Here is an 11,848-nt window from a genome sequence, read left to right as displayed (position 1 = left end):
TGAGAGGGGTGAGGAAGGTCTGAGAGGGGAGGGAAGGTCTGAGAGGGGTGAGGAAGATGAGAGGGTGGAGGAAGGTGAGAGGGGGAGGAAGGTCTGAGAGGGGGGAGGAAGGTGAGAGAGGGTCAGAGTTTCAGCACTTACAGTATATCCACCCTGGGCCTGGACAACACATTAGCAAACTGTGGTGTGTGTTAGCGTGCCGTGTGTTAGCGTGTTGTGTGTTGTTTTTTAGTGTGTTAGCGTGTTGTGTGTTAGTATGTTGTGTGTTGTGTGTTAATGTGTTGCTGTAGTGTTGCAACAGGAGGGCCAGGAGTTTTCCCAGACTATTTCATCTGATTGGCAGAACTCCACACTCTGGTGAATGCTACCACTCTCTGTGATGTGATGCATTCTGGGACATCAGTTTCTGGTAGTCTGGTTCCTTTGGTCGTTCCAGGTGTCTCAGGACCCTTTCTGTCTCTGTGGTGACATTATAGGAAGTAGTGTCTTCCAAAATGCAACCGAAAGAACCGTGGAGGTGTTGTTATGAGGAGGATGTCCCTCTCTCTAAGGGGGGATGGAAGGGGGGGGGGGGGGGTGAGGAGGATGTCCCTCTCTCTGCAGAGATTAGATTTAGGGTTATTTGGTTTCCGGACGGGCCCAAATCCTGCTTTTATTTTAGTATTAATTTAATTATTGTTTACTCTATCTCCTTGTCATGTGTAGTATGTTATTCTGAACTATGATCTGAGCAGATCCACACAAAACGCCAAGGTGTTACTTATCAAATGGCATCCTGCTTTTGTATGTGATCATCATATTTCTAATGTTTAAACAGTTTAGTTTGGGTCTGGTTTTTAGGTGGAAATGAGTCCAATAGGTCTTTCATCTTAAGAGATTAACCTGACATTCCACATTCACAATGTGATCACATCACTCTGTACATTTTGCGAGTTTCCATCTGGACCTGTATTTGATGCAAATTCTGAAGCCTTCTCACGTCTATAAATATGCAATGTTCTGAGTGTGACCGACAATGACGAACAACCCTGAGAACATGAGGGAGTGTTTGAAGTCAGCTTAGACTAGGCCATCTACTGTGCATCGTATACTAACTCAGCAATGGTTCATCTTCCTGCCCGCTTCGGCTTGGCATGATAAATGATTTCGGGGAGTCATGGTAATCCAATTTGAAAAACGCCTCTTTCAACCAAGGAGTGCCTCATTTGAATGTGCTGGGTATCGTCGCTTTAGAAGGGGAAATATAATCACCTTAGACTTCTCATGAGACAGCGAATTCAAATGTAATAAGTCGAAAATAGTCTGCTTTCAGGCTCACCTTGGGGATGAGGACACGTTTGATATGTTGGAAAATTTCCCAACAAACTTCTAGTCACATCGTCATTTTCCCCAGTTTCCCTGACGACGTTTCAAAAAAGAAATGTTCAGTATCTCTCAGGAGGCAGAGGCCCTCATGAACATTGTTTCATTTGATTCACCTTGACATTGTAGTGAGCAAGAGCGAACGAGAGCTTCCACTCATTTTACTGTCCTCCAGCATAAGATGGCAGAGCCCGTGTGCCAATCACATTCAAATCTGCTCTATTCTCTAAGCTGTTGAATCTATACATTTGTGCTAAATCTAAACCTTTAATGAATGATTTGTATTTATTGTGTATCAGTATCCTACAAGCAGCCTCCTTTTGGTTGTAAACGAATGAAAGTCAAATCAAATCATTGTCCGCCCACCCCACGGCACACACCCACATTCAGGCATCACATTATTCTCTCAGTGTACTTTATTTACTGCACCGTCTTTTTTGCACAGGCAATGTGTCTAACCTAACATTACAGCTACCCTGCCTTGTTATGCCATGATGATCTTAATCATCGGATAACAAGGATATGATCGTAGACAGCACTCCCCTGGTCCTCACCACAGGCTGGGAGGTCATTAGGCCTGTAGTCACCCCTGGGGCGGCTCCACCACTGTACTCTGGTTCCTAGTACTCTGATACTCTGGTACTCTGGTACTCTGGTTCCTAGTACCCTGGTACTCTGGTTCCTAGTACTCTGGTACTCTGGTTCCCTGCTATTCTGGTTCTCTGGTACTCTGGTTCTCTGGTACTCTGGTACTCTGGTTCCTAGTACTCTGGTTCTCTGGTACTCTGGTACTCTAGTACTCTGGTACTCTGGTTCAAACACACTACAAAGGCAGGGGAGTTGGCTCGCAATGCTTAGTCATCGGGGAGAGCCTCCATTTTGTTTCTTTGTGAGCAAGCAATCCATTACTCAGCAAAATACAGGGTGTCTGTGGGTGTTCCCTGGCTGGAGCACAGCGCCCAGAGGGAACTGGAGGAAGTGCTCTATAGACGTTCTATGCTGCAGAGGTCAACGTTGTTTCTAATGTACTGACATGGGTTTCTTTCAGCTTGGGGATTGTGTGTGAAGTGTCCATGAGTAAAACACTGATGTTGTGATGTTTTTTTGTGTGAATACTGAGGCCTTTCTTTGTGTGTGTGTGTGTGTGTGTGTGTGTGTGTGTGTGTGTGTGTGTAGCTTAGTTGTTGAGGATGAAGTGGAACTTGTTCAAGAAGAAGCCGGAGGCCATGGTGGGACCGGAGCCGACGGGCACCAGCACCATGACCATGGCCTCGGCGGTGCCCGCTATCATGACCACCGTGGCCGAAACCATCTCAGGGAACGGAACAGAGACCAGCAAGAACGACATGTTTGAGGAGATCAAGAGCAAATTCTTGAACGAGATCGATAAGATTCCGCGTAAGTTCCCCCCCCCAGACCTGACCAGGCTAACCTATACTGAACACTCAGATCATCTATGTTTGGCACCAGTGACAGTTTCACCTTACATTTCTGTGTGTGTGTGTGTGTGTGTATGTGTGTGTGTGTGTGTGTTTGTGTACGTGTGTTCATGCGTGCGTGCATGTATATGTGCATGTGTGCGCCTGTGTGTGTTCATGCGTGTGTGTGTGTGTGTGTGTGTGTGTGTGTGTGTGTGTGTGTGTGTGTGTTGCAGTTCCTCCCTGGGCTCTGATCGCCATTGCGGTGGTGGCGGCGCTGCTGATCGTGACCTGCTGTTTCTGCATTATTAAGAAATGCTGCTGCAAGAAGAAGAAGAACAAGAAAGGCAAGAAGGGGAAGGACGGCTTCAACATGAAGAACATGAAAGGAGACGAGGTACGACGCTTCCTGCTTCACACACTCACTCACCATGGCAACGTATATGTTGTAACTGCTGCACCACAGACATCTCACATACAGGCCTTCAACACATGTGAAAATGTTTAGATCTAAAACTAAGACATTGACAAGATTTGTGACACTTGGTCATATCATTTGGTCCGCATGACAGCAACCAATCGAAATGTTTGGACTTTTCTTTTGAAACCCGGGAACTACGTTTCAACGTTGTTGAGAATCACAACACAATCTCGCTAGTCAAGCCAAAATACTGCAAGGCAATGGATTCAGTGAGTAATCCCCATTGCTACCTAGTTATAGTTAAGATAGTTAACTAGGCAGTGGGGATTATATACTACTTTACATTGTTAGCAGGCTCACAAAACAAGCTGTGTTAGTCGACTAGCGATGTGTAATTGATTTTCAACAATGCCGAAATGTTTTCACATTTTTCAAAAGACAAGTCAGATCATTACATTGGATCCTGACATGAGGACCAAAACACTAGAACGTGTCACATTGAGTCGTTAGGTTGAAACGAGGGACACATTTGTCTCCGACCCATTCATCCACAAATCCATAATTCTCTCCTAATGCTTCTCTGATGTACGTCATGTATGTTTGTAGCAGTGATTTGTCAATATTTTTTTTTTCCCACCATAAAAAGTGGTTAATGATAGTCCTCTGAAGTGTGTAATGGTCTTTGATCTTCTGCCAGCAGCATTAGACCGGCAGACCCAAGGAGAGACGTCCCTCTGTTCTCTTGGTGTCGTCTGTGTTGTTGGTGAAGATGTGTGCTGTAATTCATTGTGATATGTGTTGCGAAATGACACACTTTGTAGGGAGGCGTAGCGGATCATGTTTGTGTGGGTAGACGTGCCCTGACGTTATTGAAACGGGATTCTGGGCCTTTAGAGGATGATTCTGGGGTGGGCTGGGTCTCCTGCTGCAGGATACTGGATCCTGTTGGACTCAGGGAACCGGACCTGTCAGAGACAGTCAAACAATCCCAGAGATGAGCTGATTGGACGATCTCAAGTTTAATAACTGTCCCATGACTGTTCATTTTCAGGGCCCCAGTAGCATAATTTATTTGATAATTTTGCCATTTAGCAGACGCTTTTATCCAAAGCGACTTACAATTACGAATTACAGGGACAGTCCCCCTGGAGTAACTGAGGGCTAAGTGCCTTACTCAAGGGCACACTAGTAGTGGTGTGGCTTCAGGCGGGATTTGAACTCACAACCTTCCGATCGGAAGCACCAATGACAGTTAATTATTACAATCGATTAATTGTCTCCACATTGTGGAAAAACAGCCGTGGAAAGTGATTTTCCTTCTTTTGTAAAAAATAATAATAATAATTGATGAACAGAAAATGAGTGTGTCATTTCTCACCACATGGTGTTGATGGTGTTGATGGTGTTGACGGTGTTTGTCTTGTGACCTTCAACCTTCTTCCTCTCTCTGCTCTCCTCCTTCTCGCTCTGTGTTGTTCGTTCTGTGTGCCCCGTGTTTCTGTGACTGTGGTGGACCCCTGTGCTACGGTAGGTGTCGCTGACGCTCTCTGCCCCCTGCTGGGTGGAGTTGGGGGGTTTCATGGAATGAAAAGTCGTAGCTTCCTTGCTTTGTCAACTTTTTTTTGTCATGTCATGACGGCTTGAGAATGTAACTGACAAAGCTATGATGTTCTCCATAAACCCCTGAGAGGAACGCTAATGGTCGTAATAACAAGCACATTGTTCACAGTGGCGTAGCGCAAAATCCCGGGGCCCCCCCGCAAGGTGGCGGCGGGGGCCCTTTCGCAACGGAGTAAAAAAAAAAAAAAAACGTGCGTTTTTTAGAGGCCGATGCGTTATTGACGTTGCGAAATTTCGCAATATGCACTCTACATTCTAAATGCTTGACTTAGCAAAAGGTACAAACAAGTGAGAGCAATAGCCTATAACTAAAACCAAATGGTAGACTACACTACATCAGTAGAATGTATTATAAGTAGCAGTGGCGTACCGCAAAATCCCGAGGCCCCCCGCAAGGTGGCGGCGGGGGCCCTTTCGCAACGGAGGTAAAAAAAATAAAAAGTGCGTTTTTTAGAGGCCGATGCGTTATTGACGTTGCGAAATTTCGCAATATGCACTCTACATTATAAATGCTTGACTTAGCAAAAGGTACAAACAAGTGAGAGCAATAACTAAAACCAAATGGTAGACTACATCAGTAGAATGTATTATAAGTAGAAAAGTACAAGCTTTATTTCTTTTAACAAAGTGTGGTGTGCACAGCAGCGCGATATCTGTAAACATATAAGCTGTAGACTCTCCGCTAAGGGTTGCCAGATGTGATTGAGAATTTCCAACCTAACCAATCTAAAAACGGCTAAATCCACCAAAAACCAGCCCATCTGGCAACCCTGTCTCCGCTGCATCAGAGTCTACTTGTTGCGTAAAATTGGCCAGGGTTTGTCAAATCCTTTGTTGGACATCTCGTTTCTTAAGTCCTGGTATATTGTGGCATTTCTTTACTTTTTGCCATCTGGTCTAGGAATACCCAGGGAGACGCAGACAGCAGAAGTAGAATAGAATAGTAGAATAGAAAAAGAAGCAGCTATATATAGCCTAACCATGCTGAATTATGATGCACTGACAGCCTGTGACTGTGAACCTGGCCGGACCCTGCCCTTCTGCCTGAGTTTGAGTATGATGCTGCCCAAATAAATGTTATTGTTTAGTGCTGTACGCTTTCGTGGTATTATATTGTGTGAATTATCATCTGTATGTTGTTTTTCTTTCACTCCGAATGTCCGAATAGAGAATCTACCACCACCTAAAGAATGCTTATTGTACTTTGTATTGTATTTTCGCTTGCTCATTTTCCTTGTGTCTCGCTGCCTACGTGTGACGTCAAAGTCATGTTGCTATTGGATACGGCTAACTATGTATATCTTTTTTAATATAGGCCTATATATTAAAATTAAGCTTGACACAATGAAGGGCCACTTATTTTCTTTGTTTCATATTTTTTTAAATTATTTTAAAAAATAAAAAAAATAAAATAATGATCCAATGTTAGGGGGCCCCCTAGTGGCTGGGGCCCCCCCGCGGTGCGTCGCTTGCGGGCCCGTCCGCTACGCCACTGATTGTTCATCGTGTACAATGACAATGTCATGCCAAACTCACCCCGATATGGATGGTCTTGGATAATAGAACAAGCCACTATTAACAGTATTAATGTGTGCATGTGACAGAGGGCATGGCTGGTGGTTTGTGGAAGTTGATGATGACAACAACAGCGGTAACTGCATGAACAGATGATCTGAGAGCCCTCGTAACGTTGTCACTCACAAGGACGACAACAGGAAGGTACAAAATATAAATAATCATTAAAAACCCAGATGGCCTATCAAAATAATGAACTTCAGCAAACATTACAGAGACAGGCGTACAATCTGGTGTTAACTATAACAGTCTGTGTTGGATCTTTATGCAGTTTATGCAGTTTATGCAGATAGCTGGCTGTGCCCTTTACTCTTGTATCGTACTGCTCTAATGATGGTGGCCTGTCTTGGGGGGTGACATTTCTTGTGGCAGCATACATAGAGGTAGTAAGTGGCTGGATGCAGGTCCATTTTGCCAGTTAATGGCTTTTGGAGTCTGTCTTGAATAACAATGCTCTTGTGAATAGATGCACTGTAGAACATCAATCACACGTAACCCAAAATGCACTCCAGGCAAGAGTCACAGAGCCTGTAGAGGACACAAACAAAGTGTAACAAAGTCCTTACACTGAATATGATGTCATCTTTCGGTATTTACATGGCCATTGACTGTTCTTAGCTAGTACCTTACCGTACAGCTCTCTGTAAGTTGCAGAGGAATTCTAAATGCATTTCGCAAAACTATTAAATACAGTAATGTCTCCATTTGGTGTTTCAACGTTATTTCAACGTTATTATCCAAACAAAGAGCTAAAGTATTGTCAGACGCGACTACACCATCGTGGGACTAGCACGCGACACCTCCACTGGCTCTGTTGACTGTTGCCACAGGAGCACGTGAGGCCTAGCAGACTGCCATCAGGTAGATACAGTGATGGCGGTGAAATCATGTTTCACCACATACATTTGAATTCCAGTTATAAGAAATCAGGGTCACACTTTTACTTGAAGTTGCCCCGCCTATACCTGTGTAATTACTCTATACATGTGTAATTACTCTATGCATGTGTAATTACTCTATACATGTGTAATTACTCTAGAAACATGGTTGTTGCTGTGTTGACGTCAATGTTATAACAGTACAGAGTGACGGGGCAACACAGAAGTAAAGTGTTAGGAACAACAGCAGCTTTATAGCACCACAGTAGGCCACCAGGTGATACACAGGTAAGTATGCAGGAACCAGATTAGACTTGTCCTAGTGCCCCAGGGAATCAGATCATACTGGTCCCAGTGACCCCGTGACCTCCATCACCTCCTGGAGGTCCAGTGTCTGTGGCATGCTATGGTATGGTGGGGGGTGGGACACTTTGACCTCAGTCCCCTGACCTCTAACGCCCTCTCCCATATCTCGACACCACAGAAACACCAGGACGATGACGACGGTGAGGGAGAGACAGGGCTGACGGAGGAGGAGAAGGAGGAAGAGGAGAAAGAGATCGAGCATCTCGGGAAACTGCAGTACTCTCTGGATTATGACTTCACGGACAACAAGGTCGGTGGCCGACGTTTTACCAAATATATTACTCACAGCCGTTAACAAACTGTATCTTCAAACGCTTTTTAAAATGTGTATAGGCTGGGATCGCTCGCTCGGATCTAAGGGGTTCATTTAATCCCTTTAAAGTTTCAGGTGAAAAGGGCGGTGTGTCCCTCAAGTGATCTTGAGAAGTGAACATTTCCTCAGTGTCATTTGTGAGTGTCACATCAACTCAAAGCTCATCCTTACGTTAGCTCTCCAGAAACTGCTGCCATGGAAACCAGGTCAGCAGAATTATGTAGGATTATGAGAATCCAGATGATGATTAAATATTTCTCTGGAATATTCAGCGTTTTTCCTCAATGGTGTGTGTCCGGAGTGTAGCCGAGTTGCCGTGCTTACGCGGAGCCTCTGTGTCAAGAGAGAGAAAATGCTGACTCACCAAATAGAGAGGAAGTCCCTTCTGAGTCACTGACGCAGGATCTGTGCTTCACATAAAAAATCCTTTCATCATGATTTGATTATCGACTTAAACAGCAACCGTGATTTAGAGGTTAATAGTGACTGATGTACAGGCTGTTGCACAGACAGCCTTTTTCAGAAAGACTGCTGCAATTCTGTGACTTTCTTGTGACCTTGCAGCAAACACTGTTCATTGTATGTGTCCTCTCCCCTGTGGGACGGTGGTCTTATCTTGATGGTATATAATGGCTGCTGATGAATGGCAGGTTTAGGTTGTCAGATGATAAGGAACGCTGTTTATGTAGTAGAAACGTACGACACATGAGTTGAAAGAATGAATAAAATGTCAGATTCTCACTGATAGCCCTTTGCCCCCCCCCTTAGCTCACTGTTGGTATCCTCCAAGCGGCAGACCTTATCTCCATGGACGCAGGTGGAGCCTCTGACCCGTATGTCAAGGTCTTCATCCTGCCTGACAAGAAGAAGAAGTTTGACACCAAAGTACACAAGAAGACGCTGAACCCCGTCTTCAACGAGACCTTCGTTTTCAAGGTAAGTCTTCTAGCCTGGTGGGTTGGTGCGTCTCTTCACCATGGTAGATGGCGTCACACCAGAATAATACATAAGGTATGTACCATCAAACAGGAAGAATACAGTATTGGCTAGAACAGACAAGAGCATTGGAACCTCAAAAGTGATCTAATATGTGACGGCCGCTGGTGAAACTGGGAACAAGTCAGCAAGCAATCAAATTGTTCAGACTTTTATTTCGAAAAATGTAGATAAAGTTGTTGAAAACCAATGACACACACGCTAGTCAAGCCAAAATATCGCAACGCAATGGATTCGTTGAGTAATCCGCACTACTACCTAGTTAATGTAGAGTAGTGTGGATTACTCACCGAATCCATTACGTTGCAATGTTTTGGCTTGACTAGCGGGTGTGTCACTGATTTTCCAACAACATTGACATTTATTTACATTTTTCCGAATAAACTGAACAGAATAAACCCTAACCCTTTCACCAGCTGCTGTCACATATAACAGTTTTACTAATATACATAGTGCCGGTGGAGGATGGTGGTCAGGTGGTGTCAGGCATGGTGCTGCCAGCGCTGGCCCTTATCCTCCTAGCAGCAGCTTCCAGGCCTCTCTAATGAGGTCCGCAGAGACCGCAGAGAGTCTCTCTTGGCCTGAGAGCAAGCTGTCTGCTGTCCTCCTGCACAAGGAACACATCCAGCTAGAACATTCTCTCTGTTCCGGCTCTGCTGTAGCTTGCGATGTGTCCATGCTACTGCATACTAAAGAGAAATCCATCCATCCAATCCTTTACCATTTCATCCCTCTATTTACCTCATCTCTAGAATAACAATAATCTAGAATCTAGATTTAGAATGACTAGAAGGGCCATGTGGTGGGTTTAACTGTTAGATTATGAATCTAACCTAGTTAATCTGGTGCGTCCTCGTCAGATCCCCTACGAGGAGCTGGGAGGGAAGACGCTGGTGATGTCGGTGTACGACTATGACCGCTTCTCCAAGCATGACATCATCGGGGAGGTGAAGATCATCATGAGCCAGATCGACCTGGGTCAACCCATCGAAGAATGGAAGGATCTGGATAGTGCAGAGAAAGAGGAGGTAGAATTTCCAAGAAATACAATTGAATTAACACTAATAGTCAATTATGAGGTATTTTATCGATCTATTACGGTATGCAAATCATTATATGGCAGAGACTGAACTGAACACAGCACTTCAGTCACCAGTTAGTTGATTTAACTAACATCTGTGTTTTTTTATAATCTTTTTCTCATAATGATTTAATCAACCATCTGATCATGTTTTTGTACAACTTTTCTTCCTCTGTTCTTGTCCTCCCTCCTCCCTGTTCTTGTCCTCCCTCCTCCCTGTTCTTGTCCTACCTCCTCTGTCTGTTCTTGTCCTCCCTCCTCCCTGTCCTCCCTCCTCCCTGTATATCCCTCCACACAGCCTGAGAAGCTCGGAGACATCTGTATCTCCCTACGTTATGTCCCCACCGCCGGGAAACTCACTGTCTGCATCCTGGAGGCCAAGAACCTGAAGAAGATGGACGTTGGGGGACTGTCTGGTAGGAAACATGACTGACTCAGTGATGCTCTCCCTGATTATTAGACTATTATGTTATGGTGCATTCGAGTTTTCAAGTTTCAAGTTTATTGTTACATCCCACTATACAAGAATAAGAGTAGAATTCTTCTCTAGTATAAAGCTATTTTGCTGTTTTTCTGTGGAAAAATTAGGCTAATTTACAAGAAGTGCCCTCTAGTGATCTTTGTGGGTAAGTAGCAGATTTCCATTCTATAGAATGGAGGCGGCCCTCTAATAGTACGTGAAATAGGCACGGCTGTCCTAGTGTTAAAACACCAGAGCGAGACAAACAGGCACAGCCATCCACGTCTCTGCTGAGTTCCCTTCATCGGGTCATCACTGCTGTGTTGTAATAATTAATAATTAATTATAATTTTTTAAATAATAATTTTGCCATTTAGCAGACGCTTTTATCCAAAGCGACTTACAATTACGAATTACAGGGACATTCCCCCTGGAGTAACTGAGGGCTAAGTGCCTTACCCAAGGGCACACTAGTAGTGGTGTGGCTTCAGGCGGGATTTGAACTCACAACCTTCCGATCACAAGTCCAATCTGCCCAGCAAGTCCAATCTGTCCAATCTGGCCAGCAGCCCAGCAGCCCAGCAGCACACTGCGGGTATAGGAGAGGAGAGACGAGGAGATAAACGTGTCTTTTTGATCTCCAGATCCCTACGTGAAGATCCAACTGCTGCAGGGAGGCAAGAAGCTGAAGAAGAAGAAGACCACGGTGAAGAAGAACACCCTGAACCCCTACTTCAACGAGTCCTTCAGCTTTGAGATCCCCCAGGACATGATGCCGGTACTGTACAGCACACTTCTTTGATTGATTGATTGATTGATTGATTGACTGTGTGATTGAGGGACTTATTTAGTTTTAGCTTCATATGGAATGTCTAGTTTGGAATGTCTCGTCCATGTGTTCGGTTAGCAAGACAGTATTTGCACTGGTGTTATCAACCCCTGCTGCCTCGATGTGCACCAAGTCTGTGACGGTCCATAATCAATGCACTTCAGCTGAATACTAGGGGCCCAAATGTGTACAGGTCACCTCACCCAGATCACCCTCTGTCTTTTGTAGAAAATATTGGTGGTGGTGACGGTGTTCGACTACGACAAGATCGGCAAGAACGACGCTATCGGGAAGATCTTCGTGGGCAGCAAGGCGACGGGCCCGGGAATGAAGCACTGGGCCGACATGACCTCTAACCCCCGCCGCCCCATCGCCCAGTGGCACCCCCTGCAGCAGGAGGAGGACGTGGATTCGGCGCTGGCTGCTCTCAACGCCAAGAAGTAACATAACCTCCACCCACCGATCTACCAACTAACCAACTAACTCAAAAATCCATACCCTGACCCTACAGAACCCTCCCCAAACTTAC

The 11,848-nt window shown here is 44.9% G+C and overlaps 1 protein-coding gene across 1 annotated transcript; it reads left to right on the top strand.

The window, feature by feature from the left end:
* Positions 1 to 2,552: 2,552 nt before the first annotated feature.
* Positions 2,553 to 11,763, top strand: LOC308170700 (synaptotagmin-2-like; the record flags this gene model as incomplete). The annotated part of the gene is made up of 8 exons (XM_080545530.1): positions 2,553 to 2,760; positions 3,017 to 3,177; positions 7,768 to 7,890; positions 8,722 to 8,889; positions 9,810 to 9,977; positions 10,329 to 10,446; positions 11,135 to 11,268; positions 11,548 to 11,763. 8 exons carry the CDS (start codon positions 2,553 to 2,555, stop codon positions 11,761 to 11,763), a joined length of 1,296 nt encoding a protein of 431 aa, XP_080401656.1.
* Between the last annotated feature and the right edge of the window lie 85 nt (positions 11,764 to 11,848).

The sequence above is a fragment of the Nansenia antarctica genome (assembly GCF_963989245.1).
Source record: "Nansenia antarctica genome assembly, chromosome: 15".
In the NCBI taxonomy this organism is placed as follows: Eukaryota; Metazoa; Chordata; class Actinopteri; order Argentiniformes; family Microstomatidae; genus Nansenia; species Nansenia antarctica.
The sequence above is the reverse complement of the archived record's forward strand: the minus strand, read 5'-3'. Positions and strand labels throughout refer to the sequence as shown.